The 23,717-nt window shown below is 39.0% G+C and overlaps 1 protein-coding gene across 1 annotated transcript in view; it reads right to left on the bottom strand.

The window, feature by feature from the left end:
* Nucleotides 1-23,717, bottom strand: part of DISC1 (DISC1 scaffold protein) — a gene marked incomplete at its 3' end in the record, with an annotated part of 181,905 nt that overhangs the window by 131,042 nt on the left and 27,146 nt on the right. The window contains exons 3-5 of the mRNA XM_080341259.1: nucleotides 9,071-9,221; nucleotides 5,475-5,598; nucleotides 1,260-1,495 (exon numbers count right to left, since the gene is read on the bottom strand). Coding sequence (XP_080197385.1) covers nucleotides 1,260-1,495; nucleotides 5,475-5,598; nucleotides 9,071-9,221 — 511 coding nt within the window. The remainder of the gene's footprint in view (nucleotides 1-1,259; nucleotides 1,496-5,474; nucleotides 5,599-9,070; nucleotides 9,222-23,717) is intronic.

Below are 23,717 nucleotides of genomic sequence, written 5' to 3'. Positions count from 1 at the left end.
TCCCTCAATTGACTGTGTTATTCATGGTGCTGATGAGTGAAGAAATGGGAGCAAGTTCCTCCAGAGTCAATACTAATTTAACTCACCTTTAAAAAAATTCCCAAAAAGTGCAACTCAAATGTTGCATCAGCAATGTGAGAGAAAAAAAAAAAAATAAATCTGAATATTCTTTAGTAAGCAAATCCAAAACTAAATGAAAACTCACATCAAAGCACAGGTTCTCAGACAGACTGCTTGAGACCTTTTATTCCTCAATCACAGAAACACAGGTGTAAGATCACAGAATCATAGAATCACAGAATACCATTAAAACAAAATAAACTTAATTTCTATAACCTTATTTAAAATTTTAAACAAACCTCAGAAGAGAGGAATATGTCCTCTGTGAAAGCTTCTGCTGACTTTTTAAAAAAAGTGTATAAATTAGCACACATGAGCACCAATTTCTCATGAATGTTAATATAACCAGACTAAATCCAATAAACCCGAAGGGAGAAAAAAATGCAAGCAACATAGTTATTGCTTATCTGGAAGAAATGCAAGTTAGGACAAACAGGAACTTTATTTTGTTCTGGTGCAGCAGTAGCACTTTCAAAGTTCCATCATTAACGTCCCATTGACTGCCAGTACAGTTCAGGCCCTGAAGCACTTCTATTGCTTTTGTAAATAAAGATGCGGTTATTTCCAAAAGGTTACCAAGATTAGCTACTTTTTCATTTAAAGGAACCAGACGCTGTGCATTTAACTGTAGGTGTCGCAAAAGTCTCCACACTATATCCCTTCCTCCGCTACCTCAAGTCCACTGACTCATCACATTGGACTTTATTACAATTGGAAGTTCACTGAAGCAAGAAGCGTCTCCAATGTTTATTTGGACGGTGCCTGGTACACACTTTCAGGTTGTGAGAAACATGTTGTAATTACTGTTTTACCAAAATGGAGAAAAAATTCCACCAGTTAACGAGAAAAAAGTGAAACTGGTGATAGGTATGAACAGCTGATGGATACACATTGTTTCTCTAGGTGGCTTTTTACCATTAGAACTATTAAGTGCAAGACCTTCAAATAACTTCAAAGTCTTCCTTCCTGAGCAAGTATATTAATATTAGAACTTCAACTGTTCTTAGAAAATTTTAAAGTGTCTGAATCCAGCTAATTAGCTGGCACAATTACATAGAAAACTACTGACAGTCAGTTCAACAGTACACTGGGAAAATACAAGACTCTACATCACTGACAACATATTGAAATTTCAATACCTCTTTATTGTCCCTGGAAGATCCAGACTGAACGGAATTTGGTCAGAGGATGCTAAAGTGTCATGCACAGCCTTGCTTATTTCCTGTAGTTCTCTCAAAGAAATGCAGCCAAGTAAAGCCGTCAGTTCACAGTCTTGTGACTGAATAAGCCTGTCTTGCTCTTCAATTTCTCTTCTTAGCTGTTGATCTTTTTCTTCTAATATGGTCAGTCTCGCTCGGAGGTCTTCAATTTCTTTCTGTAGAGAACAGAAAACGAAGTTTACTCTGAACCCTGTTAGATAAACCCCCCTGCCCCTAGAAAAATGCAGTACAAGTCTCAGAAGTGGCATGAATTAAGGTTGTCCAATTTAGCACAACATAAAATGAGAAGACATTATTTTGCTGACACACAAAAATTCTTAGGTTTGTTGTATTTAGAAACTAGTGCTTCCACAGTCAGAAACTCCCCACCTCCATTTCAACACCACATTTCAGGTTCCTTTTTCCAACACCAACTCTCAGCCACCTTTTACCTTTAAAACACATGGGTATTTCCCAAGTTAAAAACTTCCCCCTTGTTTACTCACCCCCCCTCCCCCCCCAAAAAAAAACCCCACCAAACAACAACAACAAACCACACCACACCAAAAAAACCAACATCACAGTCAACAATGACAGCAAACACTCTTGTTACAGACTGGCAGCTAAAGTGATCAACCATCTAATGTCCCTGCAATAGTTCCTCTAGGTTTCCAACCCAACATCAGGCACAGGATGCAAGTGGTAAATCACTGACTGTCTGGCTAGTCCTTTTGATTACTAATATCTAATTTTAATTAAAAGTACAAAATCCTTCCCTTGACTTAAAATAACCAGAGCTTCAACCTCAGTTGCACTTATCTTGCCAGAGGTTCAAAGCCTATGCTTTAAAATACTGATGTTTCTTTCAAAAGCATTTTCTAATTTTTAGTTGAAAACTCAACAGATACCTTACACCCAAGGAATGAGCACCTCATGAAGGAGTCTAGGTTGCAGAGCTAATAAAGCTATTTAATATACTGCCCTTGGCTCATTTGTCCCAGAACTTGAAAAGTGAATTTAAAAAAAGAAAAAAGAAAGAAAACAAACACAAAACAAAACAAAACAAAAACCCTAAAGGAGAACTACTTGCTGTCAAAGTAGTTGAATGCCATACTGGAGAATTTGATTCTACATTTTTTACAGTGTCAATGTTTAAAGCACATTTTGAGCCACATATTGAATGTTTACCATTTTCCATACAACCAACAACAGAGGTCTGTCAAGTACTATCTATAGACTCTCAACAGAAATCATAGCATATAATTCCATGCTCTGACCACATTCAGTCCAGCTAAAAATAAAAATGTATTTAAAAATAATAATAATAAACCCACACACACACACACCTTTTTCATGTAAATAACTAGGCATTACAAAACCGACATTAGACCATTAGGCACGACCATATTGCTTTTTAGGGTAATTCACTGCTTCACCCTCTATCTGTTAAATGGCAGTAAGAATATCTCTTCACCCAAAGTGATGTTATGGAGATAAAATTAAATGGTTTTGAATCACTCAGATGCCATGTTGATTAATGCTATAAAAAGAGCCCACTCGTAAATTAATAAATCTGCATCCAAAAGAGGGTTAGAGTGGCATATGGTAGAAGAGTTCTGGGGCCGAATACCGAGTAATTAAGATTAAAACAGTATTCTGAATAGCTGAACAAGCATTTTCCATCTTCAGCAATGTAGGAGACAGAGATCCAGGAAAAAAAAAATGGCATGCTCATACAATTAAAGATTCTCATAAAACACACATACTATGCACAGATAAGTGACTTCACCACTTCTTTGCTTTTTGAGTGTTTCACTTTGAAACCTTAACATTTTTTTAATGTTCTTAATGTAATTTAAGTTTACTTCACTAATGCTCGTTTTGTTAACAAACATTTTCAGGTTTGCTGCACCACAACAAGCTCCCTGAGCATCATTTAAAAAAAGAAACGGTCCTTGCATGTTGAAAGGTTGACTGGCTCAGAATTTTCAATTTATATTAGAGCTGTGCACTACATTCGTCAAATATTTTCCTCCTTTTTTGGTTTTAGATTTAGTGACAAGAGAACACAGTGGCCCGTGTTTCAACCCACAGGCATTTGCCAAGGACAGAAAGGTCAGCAGGCCAAAAACATCAGTTTTGTTTCTTTCAATCTCAAATTAGGCTTTTAGTACGCACAAAGGACAATTCTGTCTCTGTATTACTGGTTTGGGAACACTGCCAAAATCTTAATAGGCCCTACTTAATACAAAGACCTTCATATTCTGTGAAAATGTAGTAATTGCAATCACTGCAATAAAGGAACCTGCATGGGAACAGAAAGGGAGATGAACAGAATTTGGTTTTATAAACACACTTTTAGTACTGAAATGTTTTTACAACATAAATAGATAGCAGAAGCACACAATCTGCTTTCATAGAGACAAAGCTGTTCTGCTCAGGAATAGCTCACAAGTATTCTTGGGAGAATGGAAATTTTAGTCAGTAAACTGGAATTCTTCCGCATTCTTCTCCAGAAATGCCAAGAAGCCTTTAATGTGCTCTTGGTCAGCCTCCAGGGACAGATAAAAAGGACTTAAAGTTTTAGCATGGAGCAACATATGATATTCAGCTCACTAAACATAAGCTGGAGTCTTATTCTGTGGATTTGAGTTTAAGCTGAGATTTCTAACACAATGGCGAATCAAGTACCGATTGTCAACCTCCAGCTTCACTTATAGGCTAGTGTTCTACAGGAAGCATAGATTGCAGTAGAAACATTAATAAGGTAAATTTTAGATACTGTCACAGGCTTTCAAATCCCTCAAGACAAACGTGGAACCAACAGGAGAGAGAGTAGAAGGAAAATGAAAATCAGTGAAGGGCTGAGGAAAAAATGACTTCAGATCATGTGAGATTTTGGGCAGGAGCAATCCTTAAGAGATGCTGGAAACCACCAAACATTAGAGGTGAAGCTTCTCCAGAAGCTCAAATTCATTATAATTTTGATCAAATGCTCATCAATTTTGTGCTTGTACAATGATGTGTTTAATTTGTCTCTAGTATAACTACATGGAAATAAAGATTTACCTGAAGCACATATAAGATCATTAACTGGCTTGGAGTTTTAAGTACAGGAGTTTTCACGTGAATATCCTGAGGTGACTGCCTGGATGTCTAGATTATCAAAAATAGTTTTCTGAACACTGAATGTCGAACTACACTATGTCTCCTCTTAAATGTTGATGAAATAAATCTAAACAATACAAAGGCAATGTCTAGGATATAGAAGACATTTCTTCACCTAAGATTTTGCAATAGCCATTTAAGATGCTTTTCTGTATTTCTTTCTGAGTTTTATAGATACATTTCTGTGTACATAAACACACAGATGATTATACTATCAGATCCACCAAAGGAAGAAAAGCATCAAAAATAATGAGATTTCAAGACAAGACCACAAAAGAAGAAAACCAGACCTATTAGCTCTCCAAAGTGTCATATTGCCAAATGTGATCACCCAGGCTGAAAAGGAGGTGGAACAAAGACTTGTACTGGACAGTAAACTGAGATTTTTGAAGGACAGTGAAAAGAAAGAGCTAAATTTTGCTTAAAAGGCTCACAGATTTCTAATTGGAGAGAAGCCATCTTAAAAACATTCCATTTGCCAAATTACCACATTGTGACATCACGTGTCACTGTACAGTTATTGTTGGCAAATGCTGACTCCTCCATGATGATTCCTTCATCCTTATGAAATGCATCAATCATCTTTCAGGAACAAAAGCTAGGAAATCATGTATTTCTAGTCAATGCTAACCAGAAAAGGATGGAAACTTTTTGTCTTTGAATCAAAACTTCTGAAGAGCAGAGAAATATTAAAATGGCAAATTAGAACATAAAGAGCACACTTAAAAAGATAATGAGTGAAGTTAAAAGCACAAACACAAGCCACCGAGCCTCCCAGTTCTGCTTCTCTGTAATGAGATTAACACAACTCCTGTGGCTGCCATCTCCAATCATCACTTAGATTATCAACTGGACTACAGCCAAGGCTATAATTGCTGCACAGAAGCAAAGTCACTATTAGAATAAATTTATTTAATTCTGTGTGACAGCTTACAAGCTTTCCCCCCACAGCACTGTTTTTTATAGGCAACTTTGCAGTCCTGTTACCTGCAACCATTTCTTTTCTTGAAAAAGCTGGTTTCGTTTCGTGGCTGAAACCTGCATTCTCTCCTGGTAAGCGGATCTCAAAAGTTTGTGTTCGTTTTCATGCCAAAGCTGTGTTTCTTCATGTCTAACCATTTGGAGGAAAAAAAAAAAAAGTTAAAAATTAGAATTATCACTGAGTATCAACATCTCAAAGATTAAGCAGATCAGAATGCTACAATGTTACCTTCAGAGTCATAACACTCCATCACCAGAATGATAACATGATTACACTGTAAACGGATACAGTTAGAGAACAAGAGATTTTTCCTTGGCATATCTTCCTCTATTACCTCAAACATTTACACTGTTTTTGCAACACACTGAAGAAGGAAAAAGGAAAACTTGTACAGCTTCAGGCTTCCCCCAGATTTTTCATATTTCAGAAATTTATCCATCACTGCCTTGAAAGAGACAAAACTAAGGCATGTCATTTCTATCAATACAGGAAAGGAAAGGAAAAAAAAAAAAAAAAAATCACTCTCAGACAGAAGTTTAGAAATTTGCCAAAGCCATATTTGCAGCTTCTGTCAGCTTTAAGAGATTACATTTAGAGATCATCTGGAGTGTTTGCTCCACAATGCCAAATCTTACTTCACCCTTGCATAGCAAGTTCTTTCCAAATCACAGTCAGTGGGATTCCTCACAGTGGTCGGTACAACCCTCAGCTGTAAATCTCTGCATGATTGGACCCCAAGGTAATCAGTGCATTACATTAAGTGTCAAGTCTATAATCAGCCTCTCAAAATGCACCTGCAAACAATGCAAACTGATTTTGTCCTGCATGTTTCTGCATAAGGGCATGTGAGCTTACAAGGCCAACTGCATTTCTGTCCATCTCTAGAGACAAGTTGGTGCATTTCCACATAAAGGGTACAGATGCTATTCGATATCTTATTTTTAAAAAAATACTGTCTCAAACAAAGCATGTGTTTGAACCATGATTTCCAACTGTAATCTTACAAAGCAAACAGGTCCATGCCACATACAAAACATGCATCACAAGTCTGGTTTAGGCATGATTAATCACACAATTATGATCTCCATGCACAGCTGTTTAACAAGTGTGTAGAACAAGAGGTTCTCATCTCTTCTACAGGACCATCAGAAGACACACATGCATTACTCCCTCTGTGGGCTTAAGAATGTACTGAAAAAGCAAAATAAATCCTGGAACTAAACCAGATAGTATTAATACTCCAACAAAATAGACATAAAGACAGTGTAACTGTGTTTCTGTAATAACAACACAGATCAAATAGACACCTGTGTCAGGAGGTGCTAGGCCATCACTGCATATGTGCTTCACAATCATTATAGGTTGCTGCAGCTCCACCCAACCACACTGCCCAGCAGCCCTGAAGCTGCCTTCTTTTAGCAAGGCTGTGTCTTTCTGAGAGCTGTATGCATTAGAAGCTCCTGAGTAGCTAGTGAAAACTTTGGAAACATTCCACGATAAACATGGGTTATTCTCAGAACCTCCTTGGAAATCCCATGTATTAATACATGGGATCTGTCTACTTGGTACCAAGGAAACAGAAACAAGATCTCTCTGATCAAACCAAACGTGGGTGATTGCACAAACACAGCATTGTTCCTAAGCTAAACATAACCAAATCTGGCTCCTACCACCTGCCCCAAATATCCTGTGTTGACACCAAATGCATTCACCTAAAAATTCACCCCATAATTTAAGTCAAACAAAACTGGGGTATGAATTCCAGTCTCATGTAGTAAAAAAAATATTCTGCTATGCACACTTTTCATTAAAAAAGTTCTTTATTTGCAAAAAGATGCGACTGGTTTAACTACAGTAAAACTGCAATGATTTGGTCTTCTGTGGCTAGTCTGATTGTATTTTTAACTTTCCAGGTCAAAAAAGAAATCTTGGGTATATTGGTTTTTTTCCTGATTCAAAATGAAAATAAAAACTGAAGCCTACAAGTTTCCCTTGAAGAAGTGGTTATGTTTTCCACCCTGTACTGCTTAAAAATACTATTGGAACAGAAAGATTTTAAACATCCATTGAAGACCAAGTGTATCCTTTTGCTGCATCAAGAAGAGAGTCAGACCACAGTCAAAGCAGTGTGAAAAGCTACAAGAATCAAGTAAGAAAAAGAATAGGTGTCACAACAACAACAGTCAAAGTCAAGCTCAAAAAAAGGAGTGTGGCCAAGACAGAAAAATGAAGAAGATATTCATCTGACCCTGAAGAATGGCACTGCTCTCAGATCTGTGCAAAGAGAAGAGTTACAGATATAATCATCCGAAGGACAGGAACCTTTCATAAATGTATGTATTATATGAGACATATATTTTATATATGAAAATACATTATATATACATAAGCAGACTATATATATTATATAAATATAAATATAAATATAAATATAAATATAAATATACATATACATATTAATATAAATATAAATATAAATATAAATATAAATATATTATATATAAATAAACAGACAAGGATGCTTTAGTGACATAGTTTCTACAACACTAAGACAACACCATCACTAAAACCGAAATCTTTATTACAAATAAATGCAGAGATCAAATGTGTGTTAATGACAAAACACAGAATGTTGTAATCTTTAAGGAACAGTAAAACAGCCTCTTAGGGCCTCAGGAGGTAGAAGGAAACAGCTCTGAAGAAGTGTGGTTTGTTTTAAACCTGCGTCATTACTAAATACTACAAAGAGAGGCTAAAATACCCTTAAAAGTCTCAAATTTCACAATAAAATCCTACTGTCTGTACTGATTTTATATAATCTTCATGTCTGTCAAAAATTACACCCAAATGTACACTGCATCCTTTACATGTACAAGGTGCCAGAAAACAAAAGGTTTTCCTTCTTTCATTTGTGCTATTATATTTGAGAATAGTTTCTAATACCTATGAAGAATTCTTACTTCTAACAACATTAACCAGTGACATAGCTGAAGACAAACCTAGAAGTAGAGACAAGTTTTGCTTCCTAAGCTAACTACCTCCCTTGGGTCACCCAACATATCTCACATTCCCCCAATCTTTGAAGATTTTAATCCCTTCAAGAGAAGGCTGAGAATTTATTTTTGTTACTTTGTACAGCGCTGAGCACATTACTGCCACCCAACAAAAGATGCATAAAAGGAAGCTCCAAAAGATCTATTCATATAAAAAAAGAATCTGCTTTTAGTTTATATTTAAATATCTTTTCATTGCCTGAAAAGGAGCATCAGAATTAACTCCATGGGGAACTGTTTCTGAAGCTGCCTTGCCGTTGTATGCTCAAGCTGCCGTGTCAAGGATTCAGTCTCATTCCCAGTCGACATCAGTGAGAAAAGTTCCATTTAACTCACCAGTTCATCACAATCAATGTTTTTAGGGCAATTCTAAAAGAATTGAAGAAAGAAAAAAAAGGGAGGGTTTCCATAAACAAGCTCCACACTGATATATTAGAAGGTCCTTAAAACTCTTATTAAAATTGTTCAAAATTTATTCTTAAATTGTATTCTGTATTTTGAGGAAAACAGAAGCATCATTTTACATAATAAGAAATTAACAAACTTACCGATGTTCAGCAGCCCAGTGCAATGCTGCTTGAACTTGGGTAATGAACCTATGCAAAAAACTGCTAACTGAAGGATGCCTTGAAGGAAGCTGAAATTTTAAAGAATTCTTCTCTTTCTCCAGTTCTTCCAGTTTCCGTCTAAATTTATCAGCTAGAAAATAAAACAAAACAAAACAAAAGTTACTTAAATGACAAAAAGGTTCCATTTTACCTGAAGAAGAAAAAAGGTCAATCAACAAGAAGTCAAATCCACATCAGAGACAGTTGTTTCCCTTTTGATAAAATATATGTCTGTTTTGCTCAAGGATGAAGTACTAAGACTACAATGGAACCTATCAGATAACCAGGATGTTAAGCTACTTTCTTCTATGACAAGGACAAATCTGCAGGCTTCCCAGCATTTTCAGAGTTTTAATTGGTGAGGTTCCGAAGAACTGACTCAAAGTTATCATCTGTGCTCTTTTCTTTTCAAACTGTTACTCTAGGACAAGCTAAGAAAACACGTACTCTTCACAATTCCAGTTTTAAGACAATCTTAGATGGTAGCTACACACTTAAAGTCTGACATTTTATAAAACTTCATTGTAATTAGCTCAAGAACTGAAGAATCACAGACGATATCTCAGCAATATATTTCAGCAGAAAAATCCATGTGCAATTATAGTAAAGAGTTCTCTCATTCCAGGCTCTCCTGAATTAGGCTTACTTTATCATCCAACAAAATTATTTACTTTCAACTTCAAAAGATAACAACCGACCTAAAGAGATTGCTTTGACTCTATCATAACTATAGATCTCTTAAACACTTTTCTCTATAAATCAGTTGTTATTTTTTTGCTGTTCCTCTGCAGAAAACAAAGTTTTCTACAGAGTTCAAATTACAAAATATTATTTCCAGTACGTATATTCTCCATAGTGTCAGTATACTGGCAAAATCACATAAATGACAGAGAAGAAGTCTGGCTGGTCCAAGACAGAATACCTTTTATCAATACATGACTGAAATTAGAGAGTTTTGAGCTAGCCAACAAATGGAAAACCTTGACAGTTCAGTACTTTCCTCATGTTGTCTACAATTTTGCATTATTAGTGTTCCTTTCCTTCTAACATTTTCAATACAACATGTTACCATCAGAATAACATCCTTCTGTGCGGTCTTTTCACTGCTTATTTTCTTTCTTTATCCTCAAAGGAGTTATAAGAAAACAGGTTGTTTACATTTGCCATTTTAGTGAAATTATTCATTTGTACAATAATCTATCAATAATATTGATCTCCCTTTTGCTTTTGTGAGGACGGGGTAGAATGAAGACACAGAATGTACTAGATCTTCTCACTAGGCAAGCAGACCCTTCCAAGGTAGTTAAACTCATTTTGTTTTTGTTAATTATTAGGGCACGAAATGCTGCCAGAAGGCTCTAGCTGAAATGATTACCACCCAAGTTACTGCAGGGTCCAGGCCTTGCCCCAATAGCCACATATACACGTGCGTGTACTCTTCCTGCAAAGGAGAAACACTTTTTCAGCAGTGGAGGTGAACCACATCTGCAAGGAGTTTCTCAGGGACCACAGCTGAACAGATGTATCCTTCCCTGTCACCACAAGGAAAACAGAATTTGGGCCCAGATGAGACTTCCAAACCCATACTTTGACCAGAAAAAACATATCAGAATTCACATTTCTTGTGGAATTTCGAACACAGCCACTGTTACAACAGAAAACTAAGTGTTGGATTGTGACCAATGACCACTGAATGACAAAACACATGGAAACACCTCCTTTTACTCAAACCATTCACTCTCAGGCTTCCTGCATTACCAAAGCAGGAGTTGTGGCAATTCTCTACAGCCGTTCAACAAGGTTGTCATTGTTCTTTGACTTAATTATGCTCTCTCTGTGTTTGTGTGTCCAGTTGTTTCACTGTTCCAGTCCTACCCATCCTGGCCCTAGAAACAGGCTATTTTGAGAAGGAAAGCAGATGAGGGGATCCACGTGCCAACTTCAGTCTCTCTCTCATTAATTCTTGGCTGCATCCTACTTTCTACATTCCAGTCTACACAGAATTCAATTAGTTTCTACTAACAGACGTTTCTAAATAATTTGTTTCACTGGCATTTTATAAGTACTATTGCTGGCCATATCTGCTCGTCATCTCTCAGCTCTAAATGATGGTTTGCCCTTTCAGCATTGTGGTTAGGGGCTACATCTCAAGACACTCGACCACCACTGAGCTGAACACTGCAGCACTTGGTTTTCACATTCATCTCCCGGAAAGGAGACCCCTTGGTTTGACCTGGCTGATGTCTACAGTGCATGGAGAGACTAATGCACCTCAGTGCCAGCTGCAGAGGAGGGAACCATGCAAATAAGGCTCATCTCAGTCCAGCTTTCAGTGCCGCAACTCAAGAGAGACCTGGATCAAGCAGAGGTAATGGAAATGATCACAAGTCAAGAAAACAGGGCACATTAAAAAGACAACTATAAGCAGGGTTACTCAATCTAGTGGAGACAAAGGCTGAGGGGAGTAACTTCCAGTACTGTTACATATCAGGAAGGTGCAAAGAAAGCAGTAATACAATACTTTTCACCTCTCCTCAGAACTTGAGTCCTCAGTAACAAACCTGAGCTGCAGCAAAGGAGATGAGGAAAAGCATTAGAGACAGAAAAGCCCTAAATGCTTGGGACAGCCAGCACATTATTTCAACATGGAAAGGACCTTCACAGGATCCCAGAGCTCATTGACAGACTGAGACACTGAAAGAAACCACACACCATCTGATACCTCCCTCCGTCACACACAAAGCTTAATTCTCTTTACCAGCCCTTTATTTCACTTTATTCTGTTGCTACCAGACACCAAGAGTCAACTCTTAAATTACCCTCCATCTCAATCTGTTACTGTCTGGTGCACTTCAGACATCCCACTCAGTTTGAAGCCAACCTAGGGTACAGGTCTGAAAGATGATGAGTAACTGCTGTTCTCAACTAAACTGACAGCAGTTGGAGAACTGCACTGCCTCCAAAGATCACGTTTTGTAATAGCTTTGAGCAAGGGTAGCAATTTCCATAATTTTTAATTGATCATATGAGAACATCTGGCTACCCCTCTACCTTTTACATATTCTGATATTGGTTTTATTCTTTTGAAGAGAGTAGTTTTGTATACTCAGTAAAGATACTGCTACCACTTTTGTAAGAACTGAAAAAGTCCGAGCTTCAGATCCAAAGACCTGTGTTCTAGCAGTCTGCCTCCAACCGCACATGGCAGCAGGCCTTTAAATAACTGACTAAGAACCAAGGTGTGAGGTGCTCATTTACCTTGATATTGGTCCTGAACCTTTGACTCTGATGTTTGTCAACTGAAAGACTTCCTATGCAAGACACTACTCCCAGATCACCGCACTGCTTGGGAGGGCAGGGGGGGACACAGGGAAATCACCAACTGGTGCACATCTATCCACCAGAAACTTACCTTTTCTCAAACTATCTATGCTTTTGGTCTCCAAAATATACTATGACCGAGAACTTCAAAATGGAATTATGAATTACAAACATGTACCCCATGTGGTAATTTTAAACCAAAGGTCTGATGATCTTATAAGGTGTTCCTTTTTTTTATTTCTGTAAATAAAACAAAATATTCCTTCTTCACATGCCCTGCACATTAATAACTTAGACATTGCCATGTTCACATTGTATCACTCATTTGCCAGGACAGAGAGAATTGCATTAGCTAAAGCAATGCTACAAAGGCTAGAATGCAAGCAGTCTAATGCAGAGCTTGAATACGTGACTAAAATACAGCTGGAGAACAGACTAGTAAGCAAGGTGTCTACAGCCCAATTACTAGCATTGGCCTCCTGCAAAATTGCTTGCGGGAGAACATGTAGGCCAATTAATATACAAATTTGACATGTAAAGACAGGTACTGTGATCAGAAATGAAGGCACTACAAGTAACCGGAGTATGCATGTGCTCTTAATTAAGAATAAAATAATTCAGCATTTAACAGTATCAAAGAGATACACAGTAGAAGATATTCCTTGCAAGTCCTAACACCCCAGTTATGTGTAAAAGGGAGCTGCAAGTTACATTTGGGCAGTCGAACAGCTAGCCCTTACCATGTGCTGCCTGGTCAGTGGTACAGAGCAAAAGCTTTTCTGCCTTCCATTCAGCCCTGGATGTGGAAACCAAAAAGATAAACCCAGTGCAGAGTACAACTGGACACCCAAGCAAGGTTGGCTGGGTAAGAAGGCATTGGGCTGGGGACAGACAGTGGAAGAGCCTGTTGGAGTAACAGGAGCAGCAGCTGTACCCCAGAGCTGTGCCTGCTCTTCTGACCGCACAGGCCAACAGGAACACAGCTGCAGAACAAAACAGTTCAGCACTGAGCAACCAACGTCAGCACTTCAGACTAGGTTTAGTGTAGCCCCATGGACCAAAGGCCAGTTAGTAGTTGGAGCCCCTCAGGTACACCTCTAGAGCACATCTTCAGACTTTGCTCCACCTGAAAGAAAACCAGTCCATGGACTCCAAGACTGCTCCATGATGCAAAAAGAAGTGGGGTAAACGGGACAACTGGGAGATTCCCTTCAAAGGCTCTCACACCTCATCTGAACTAAAATGCTGTTTGAGCCAGGGTAGGTGGAATGCTTGCAGCAGTCAGTGGAAAAAGTAGCTCCTGAAAAGGCCAGCAGAGGCTAAAGCTTTCCAGACAAGGCTATAACCCCCTGGTTACCACAGCCAGATGTTCATGTTCAGTTCATAAAAGGCTAGAGTGTAATGGCTCCTGGAGCAAAACAAAAATTAAATTACTCTGCTTACCCAGCACTTAATTTATTCCACTCCAGCCAAAAGGCAACATTGTGAAATTCAGCACTCCAGCTGTGCTCCTGAACTACCAATACAACCTAGAGGAACAGCTGAGCAAATCAAACTCCTGGCTGCTGAACACCCTTTGGAGTCGGAAGCAACTGCTACAGAATTTACCTCAAAGCAGGACAGCCAAGATCTGTAGAGTGCTACAACTCCATAATTCTTTGTTTTGTGTGCATCCCTCAGTTATTTGGTACTCTTAGTACAGTTGACAAACCATTCTAACCCCTGCTTTACTCTACTTAAATACTAGAACAATATTTGCCTCTGATTCTGGTGCTATTTAAATTTAAAAGACTAGTAACCTGAAGAGTACAAGAGAATAGGTCTCCTGCATTCCCAGCCAGACTCAAGGCATCAGAGCAGCCAAAACATATGATGATGACCTGACATCACATTTAATGCCACAAGGTTCCTCTGCTGCAGGCAACATCAGCCGTCTACCGTCTCTCCACTCTTTTTCCTTCCCTAGCAATGAGAGACCAGGTAGGGGAGGAAAGCGAAGGAAATCTGGTATGTGACTGAAACAGACCCTGCAAGAGAAGCAATGGAGAATAGTGTCTGAAGGATTTCTTGCAAGGACTGCTGAAGCAGGTGCTCTGCCTCCCAGCAAACTCTGCATTTTCCCCCACCAGTCTGTATCACATACAAGCTGGGAAATTGCTGCATCCTTTAAACATATCTAACATTTCAGAATTGAAGGTACTGAATGTCAGTGTTGCAGCAGAGTTGGGAAGTCTGAAAGGTTTCATAAATACAAGAACAAATACATTTCGGCTGTTATACTTCTTACAAAAGGAGCATGACACATTGGCAGATATTGATTTTCCCCCTCTAATTCATATTGAATTTGAGAGCATTCGTTTAGGCTTTGAACAAAAAGCTAAATTCTGAGAAGTTTCACAGATGCTTCCCCCAAAGCACAACACCAATTTTCCCACCTAGTTTATATTTTAACACTGCACAGTCTGTGCTATATATGAAATTTCTTCCCAGAAGGGCACCAGTGCAAGCCTAGTGTGGACTTTCAGCATAAATTTGATCAGTGCCTCTATTTCATAGAACATCCACAGCAGCGACACCACTGACAGATTGTCACTCAGATCTGTAACATGTTCACTGTCTCTCAGTAATAACAGTTAAATGGAGCCATGATTTATGGATACAAGCCATAGGAGTCAGTAGGTTTTGTGAAGGTGTAGGTACAGTTACTTTCAACATCAGCAGGAAGATTATTAAGGATCCACAAAGCCAGAAAGGTTCTTCTAGCACGCTTCTAGGAATGGCGAGAGCCCAGTGGGAAATGTTGGAGTCCTGACTTGAGTGATTAATCTGTTAAGTTACTTGACCAGTGTTAGAAAAATGTTGCTCTCCCGTGTTTCTTTCTCATTATCACCTGACAATGATGTAGGCTGAACTATTCTCACAGCTGTTCTTCCTGGGCTGAGTTTGAGGCACATCAGGACTATCTGGATAAACCCACACTAAATTTCCTGTAACATGACTATCCTGCAAGCAAAGTAGTTATTATTTGCCACTATCAGCTCACAGAGCAGTCTCCAGTTGTCCTACATCAACAGATTTACAATCAACAAAACAAATGACAGCCAAGATGATAAACGGAGAGAATGAAGTATCAGACATGCACTCTGGGTAAAAATGATGTACGATAATTTTAGTGTACCAGAAACAGCTCAATCGTCACTGCTTTTAATCAGATGCTTCCGAAAAACATTAAGTTTTTATAGTATTTTTAATAGCAAAGTCTTCGAAAGTAAGAGCTTCATAAGTAGTTTACATTACAGCATAAACTAGCCACTTCCACAATCTTCCAAATGCTGGAGTAATGACTTTTTTTTTTTTTAAAGTGCCTGACATGCTTAAAAGTCGCTGAAATAGTGGGCTGTTTTCTGTGTGTGGCAACGCCTTATTCATCTTTGTAACTGCACTAAAATAAAGGTACAATTCTATACAGTGTCTATGCCATACAGTCCTTATTTTCAGATTTGCTGCTTTTGTAAATTCCTTTGAACAGCACATGGCTTTAAATGTATAGGGACATTTGGAGACATAATTTCTGTTTTAGTCAAGTCACAACACAAAACAGTGCCCTGTTGACTGCTTGCTTTTCATGTTCTTCCATAAACATCAAATTTCCAATGAAACCACCAAGATGCCTACATTTCTAGTATGACTTCACAGTAAAAATAAATTACAATAACATTAAAAGATATAGTAAAGAAAAAAACAAGCTGATTGCTGGTGCAATTTCTTTGATATCAACATGATTTTGTAAGTAGTGCTGACAGTACTATCACTACATATGAAATTGTACAGAAATAAACAAAAACACGTACTGCTGATTCCAGGATGAATCTGCATTTTTTAAAAGTGAGGCTATGCAGCACAATGGCATAGATCCCTATTCTGAATTAAATTCCACTCTTAAAAAGATCCCTCAAGACAAGAAAGCTAGCAGAAATCAATGCAGAGCTCCTTAGCTTGCAATAGTTTCTTATTTATTGGAGATAGAGAAAGAGCTTTGGTAAAGGTTTCCAATCAGCACAGTTCACATACATGAACAACTGACAGATATATATTAATGTTGACTGAGGACAATTCAATCCCAGTTCACTGTGTCCTTTTCCTCGCTCCAGGAATCTCTAAGCCAACATCTGCCTTTCTTCACTGCCTCTGAATAAATGCCATGGGTTGATTAGAAGACAGGCCAGTCAATTAACAGTAAAACGATGCAATACTCTACAACTAATTGCATTGTATTGTGAGATACCAGTAATTTTTATAAAGCAAATTCTAAATATTCTGACAAAACACTAAGAAATCTGGTGGACTACATCTGGGATTTTCTAGCCAGGATTTTATGACTAGAAACACAGTCAGATTATGTTGGTTTTGTTTTGGTTTGGGTTTTTTTTTTGTACTAGACTATTGAAGTACTTATCGTGAATCTAAAGTGTTTTGTTCCAGCTGTCAAACAAAGAAAACACTCCTTTGCTATTGCCTAACCTGAACATATTGAGAATACCATCCTAAAGCACACCATTTGAAAGATTTATATATATATATATATATATATACACACACACACATATATATACTATAGAAGTCAAAGTTTTCCACAGAGATTTTTCTTCATACTTTTAAAAGCCATGCTGTAAAAATACACAACAAAGCAGCACAAAATATAGGCTAAGAAACATCAACAAGTAGGTGTAGAGTTGCTTTACATTGAAGTTTTGGAGAAAATAACACAGATTTTAAAGCATGCTGTTTATTAAATTGTGGGATTTTCCCTGGAGAATATAATATGTGAAGAAATCAGCTTATAGCTCTGCTTAAGCCACCAGCTACAGATCAGCACAACAAAAATGCAACTAGACAACATTATCTTCCTTTTGTGGCAAGGCACACTGATGAAAAAGTATCAAATGTTCTTTCTTATAGAATAGATATTACACACAGAGAATTATAACAAGAATATAAATACATGCACACAACCTAAACTGATTGCTCTGAAAACTGCAGTGGGGAACTCTGCAAGGAAACTTGAAACTTTGCTCGAGAAACAAAAGGTGAGAGAAAAGATAAAGGAAGTATTTGTGGTAACTGGGTTGAAAACAGTACATCCATTCATTATGGATGAGTACCTGGATGCCAGAATTCTGCTTTTGGTTAAATAAATAAATATGTATTTTTTCCCCTTGCTCCCTGCATTACCCTTCATGAGTTCCAACAACAGTGCTCAATGTTTTCTTGTATTCCAGGTTTCCACTCCTATATTTAGTACCCTACATAATCTCAAATATATACATCTAATTTCTTCTCTCATTATTCCTTCCTTAATCCCAATGTTCTTCAAGAATTAAAATTTCACCACTAAATTAAGCCGATACTCTTCCCAAGCACTCTGGATCAGTAGATGTAAAACACAAAACTTGAACTGGTAAAGATGCCAGCTTAGTTGAGCCTAGCCACATTTCCAAATTCTACCATCCATCACTGTTCTAGCACTCAGAAGTTATGCTGTTCTACTTTACACCGAAAAGGCCATATTCTAAGAAAGCAAGCAATAAGGGAGAACAGTTTACCATGTTTGTAATTTCTCAGGCTATTTTGCCTGCTGCAAGTCAAAAATCAATTCACAAATTTTAAAATTTCATAGAATCATAGAATGGTTTGGAAGGGATCTTCAAAGATCTAGTCCAATCTCCCTGCAATCAGCAGGGACATCTTCAACCAGATCAGGTTGCTCAGAGCCACATCCAACCACATCTTGAATGTCTTCAGGGATGGGGCATCTACCACCTCTCTGGGAAACCTATTCCAGCATTTGACCACCATCATTATAAACCATTCCTTCCTTACATCTGGTCAGATCCAGTAATTTTCACCAGATCATGGAATCTGAATTGAATAGCAAAGAAAACCATTTAAACACTGAATGGTTGCTGACTTACTATCTGGTGACCTACTTCCTACCTTTCCCTTTGACCCTGGCCTCACAAACCAATGCCCTCTTCTTGACAGTTCACAGTCACCCTGACAACCTTAAACACCAGTTTCTCCCCACTCTGTTTCTCTGTCCCTTCATCCTCTTGCCTAACCACACCCTCCACCTCAGACGAATGTTTGAATAAAGTTAACTTTTGCTGGGGCACAGAGACACAAGGCCACACAAAATAAAGCTTTTCAGTTATTTGACCTACACATGCTTTATTTGGTTTATAGATACAAAATACTAAGATATTGCCTATTTCCTAACTACCATGTTCAACATTGCTTTCCCAAGACTGCTTTTAGTACCAAAACATATATGAGGCAAACACAAAGCAATTTAAATAATTTGGGGCAGTGACAACTGTCATCGGATGCTGCAACTCTGGAAGGGAAAAAAAAAAAAAAAAAGTCAAATGTAAAAGCTGTAAACCCTTCTCTTTTTTTTTTTCCCCCCTGGAAACTTTATCTCATGCATACTTTGTCCAATTGACCCCTAACCCCTCAATTTCAAATATTCAATATTTACTGATATTCCCAAAGTAGCAGCAAATTCTGTAAAAAATTCAGTACGTTTGTGGGGTTCAGAGCACCACGGAAAATAAACCTATCTGTAGACATGGGTTCTCAAGCTGAACTGGAACAAAGCCACACCTCACTGCAGCAGCCTCTGAGGAGGCACAGAATCACAGAATGTTAGGGATTGGAAGGGACCTCGAAAGATCATCTAGTCCAATCCCCCTGCCAGAGCAGGAACACCTGCATGAGGTTACACAGGAAGGCATCCAGGCAGGTCTTGAATGCCTCCAGAGTAGGAGACCTCTAGTAGGCACCTCCTCTACTATCAAGTCACTTTTCACAGCAGCAGCTTGGCAGTGGTGTCATGTATTGCACCACAAGGCATCACCTTCTGCCACAGCACTGCCCTGAAACAAGACTTCTTCCCCTCCCTACACGTGTTACAGCCCTCACACCAACACCTTACTGCCATGAACTGTTCTGCTGTGTGAAAATGAGACCACCGCCCCTTAACTGGCACAGAAGCCCAATCAGTCTTCACCTCTAAATATTTTCTAAGTCTTCCAAAACAGACTCCTACCCATTATGTTGCCAAGTGGTTATGTTTTCACAAGTAGCACAGATAGCTGTCTACCAGCAGAGGTCCCAGATACCCCTTCTCAGACAATGACTCTGTACTGGAAGTGACATAATTTCACAGACTACTGTTCATTTAGACCCATTTAAAAACTAAAAAACAACCAGCCCAGAAGGTTCTTATTCTAAAAATTACTTTGGTTTGCTGAGCTATTTCCCCTTCCACAGCCTGCAAGCCTCTGTTATGGAAGATGAGCAGATACAACATGCTTCCACTGAAACAGTAGCTGTGCGTTGTGCATGTGAAGAACAAAGCCTTGAAGAACTCAGATTTCCAGCAGAGCACAGTAATTTATAAGTGATCCAGTCCATGCAGTAGGACAATAGGTTGGAAAACAGAGCTGGTGACTCAGGGGCACCATCCCCCTGTATACATATCAACACATCATGGTAGCAGTGGTGTAAACGTACCCACTGCATTCAATGTGTTATTGAGCCTTCCAAGACACAATGAAGGTAGCAATTTTGACAGGCTTAATGATGGATTTGCCCAGAGGGTGAACAAGTACAAAACAGGCAGCCACCCACACTATGTTCAGTGTGGTCAAATACAGCAGTTAACGCTTAGAAGACTCACTCAGAAGCCCAATGTCCTACAAACAGTCTTCTAAGAGTATCTAAAAATTGTGTTTTCCCATCCTCACACATCCACCAGCACTTGTACAGAGTTCTTTGGTTTCCCTGTAGGGAGCTCACAAAATAATCTATCCATCTGCTCTACATTGGAAAGACTGAACACATGAAAGGAATTATCATACAATACCTCACCAACATAAGTTTATTTTCCTATTGCTAGAACCCCTAAGGCTCTCAAAACACTGAATGCTATCCAAAACATCACAGGAACCTGCAAGTTTCAAGCATAATGTTGCGGGGGGGAAGGAGAGGGAAGGAGAGGGAAGGAGAGGGAAGGAGAGGGAAGGAGAGGGAAGGAGAGGGAAGGAGAGGGAAGGAGAGGGAAGGAGAGGGAAGGAGAGGGAAGGAGAGGGAAGGAGAGGGAAGGAGAGGGAAGGAGAGGGAAGGAGAGGGAAGGAGAGGGAAGGAGAGGGAAGGAGAGGGAAGGAGAGGGAAGGAGAGGGAAGGAGAGGGAAGGAGAGGGAAGGAGAGGGAAGGAGAGGGAAGGAGAGGGAAGGAGAGGGAAGGAGAGGGAGAACAGAAAAAAGAAGAAAAATAAAAAGAAAAAAAAAAGTAAAAAGAAGAAAAAGGAAACCAAACACACAAACACAGGAGTAGTTGCAGGCATAATCAAGACAGCACATCAAAAAGAGTAACTTCCTTAGTCCACAGTTTCTTTTGATGCATTTACACATACATACATTTTTAGGAGGGGAAAAAAAAAAAAAAAAAGAAAAGAAGAAGTAGAGATACACAGATTCATGGAAATGGTTCTGCCCATTGCTGTGCCAGGTAGCTTCAAGTCACAGTCTGCCTATTCTCCCATGAGCACCAATTCTACAATGCTGCATTACACAGTCTCAAATGAATAACCCAATTTCTTTCAGCTTCTAGATCCTCTGTCTGTAAAAATGTAGATAGGACAATTGCACTATAGGGGCCTCATTAGGCTTAATTAACACCTGTGTGAGAACTTCAGATAAAAGGATTGCTGTAATTACACAATCTGAACTGCTTCTTGCATAAGAAACCTTGTACTATCTCTTTCATAATTTGACCTTTTCTTAAGAGTTAGTGCCCTTTTGTTCTTTTATAGGACTCCATTCCCTATAAAAGAATATTGCCTCCTGCAGTCGCCTCTTAATATTCTAATTTCAAAATACAGATAAAGCCCAGCCTTTCTTTCCTATTTTGAACAAAAGGGACCCTGGAGTTTCGGGAGGGAGAAGCCGGGGTGTTGGTTTGTTTTGGGGTTTGTTTGTTTTGTGGGGTTTTTGTTATGTTTTTTGTTCATTTTAAATGATCATTCCCTTACTTTTCTCCCTTTCACACACGCTTTACTTTTTTCAGTGTTTTGATGTTCTCTTCATGTGGGCTCTGCAGCTGTCCCCACTGTCCCAGCACAGAGCTCCTGAAAGCGTTTCAGGCACAAGAGTTATCCCCCAAGAACACAGGGCAGGGCTGCTCAGAAGGATCTCAGCAGAGGTCACCAGGAAGAAAACTGAAAGTCTCTTTAGGTAAGTTCCATGGTCCTTTAACTTCACTGGGGTGGACACCGTTATGAACGGACAATATCCCATCAACTACCAAATGCAGTCAAAAGGCTGGGCCAGATTGCGGTCACATCAGAGGAGCAGAGCCCAGCCAACACCAGCCGCTGCAAAGAAGCCCAACCTCCTCCAGCACACAGATTCGCAGATGAGCCTCTCACACATCCAACCTGAGCGAAGCTCAGCAGTGCCAAGGCACCTTCACTAGCCTCTTTGCTTCATGCTATTGCACTTGAAAATTTTAAATACAGGCTCATTGCCTCCTTCCAGCCTGAGCCCATGAAGTTCCATTGCCTCCAGCAGCCTTTGCACCTGCTCATCAGAGCCCCTCAGCCTGGAAATTAAAGCTCCCAGACCAGTATCTGTGCTGACTGAGAGCCAGGTGAAAACCAGAGCCAGGAGAAAAGGGGAAAGAACAGCAGTCACACTCTGATGGGACTTGGCATGCAGGGGCAAATGCAGGAGCACCTGCTGGAAAAAGAGTTCAAGGAAAGAGGTTTGGCTATTGTCATGGTCTCCCAAAGAGGTTCAAAAAGCAGGAGCTCTGGAAAGGATGAAGAATTTGCCCTTTTAATATGAACCCACGTGCAAAATAAAGGACCATCTTCCAAGTGTGATCCTGTTGCAGGCCCCAGAATTGCCACTCACCAGATGCAGGTTCTGCTTGCAGCCCTGCAGCTGAGCTTTCTACACATCTGTAAGCATGTAAAATAAATGCATTAAAGCCTACTCTCTTCCCTTAGCATGCATTAGCCACACATGACCACACTGCCAAAAATATTATTAGCATTATTTTTACAATAACTAATCTCTACCTTCTTCAAAAGTTACAATTAAACAGTATCACTACAACAGTGACTCCTGCTATGAATTTCACTCTATGGCAGTACACCCCCAACAGCTCAATAATTTTACACAAATATTAAGTGATTTTACTATAGCAAGATAAATGTTTCCATCCAGCCTCTCGCCTTGATTCTGTCCAGCAGCATCCTCTGTTACTGATATTGTTTGAGCAGTGTGTCTTTGAAATAAGGAGTAAAGATTAATGTTTCTAAACAGCAACCTCTACATTTTTTCCAAATACCTCCTGCAAATGCAACAGAAGATAGCTGCTTTCCCCTCCCACACCCATTCAGCTCCTTTTTACTCTACCTCAGCTGGGCAGCTTGAGAAGAACTGTGGTAAAATATGTAGATCAGACAGATGGTATTTGCTGCTCTTTTATCAGTCCTGCTGCTCAATAGTTTCAAAAAGCCATGATGATTCATTATTTGAATAGTCTCAGATGGATCCTGGGTTCCACTACAATTTCATCTCATCCATTATGTAAGTGGAATTATTTTACTTACAGGAAGTACCAGATCCTTCAACCAGGGCAGAAAGAGGATTATAACAAGTTCTTCGCTTTTAAATTTCTCCTCGAAAAAGCACACACACACACACCCATTTTATTTCAACAGATCCGCAGTTCAGCTCTCCTCTGCACTTCCCAACTGGAACAGTAGGGTACAGACAACTTACTCCTCCTTTATGGTCCTCCTTACACTATCCATCCTCGCCCTATGGCATGCCCATAGCTCCTCGTTCCTTCCCACAACCAGAACTTCTCTCTTCCCACAACTATATATCACCAATATTTCTTTAATAGATAAATAACCAAACAAACTACATTTCTAATGTATACATACATACATGAGGAGATGTTTTCCTCGTTGTATAGTGAATACTCTTTATCTGACTTTCATTCCTCTTCCTTTTATGAACAGAGGTATTAAGACAAGAAGCAAGGTTAAAATACAGAAAAAATATCATTATTTGGTTACAAAACAAAGGAAAGATTTAAAAAATTAAGTTTCACTGAAATATTACTGTTTGATGACTGTTTTACTACAATCTCTGTTAATCAGTGTTCAAATTGCAATTTAGGCACTGGT

The sequence above is a fragment of the Nesoenas mayeri genome (genome assembly GCF_963082525.1).
Source record: "Nesoenas mayeri genome assembly, chromosome: 3".
Classification (NCBI taxonomy): Eukaryota; Metazoa; Chordata; class Aves; order Columbiformes; family Columbidae; genus Nesoenas; species Nesoenas mayeri.
The sequence above is the reverse complement of the archived record's forward strand: the minus strand, read 5'-3'. Positions and strand labels throughout refer to the sequence as shown.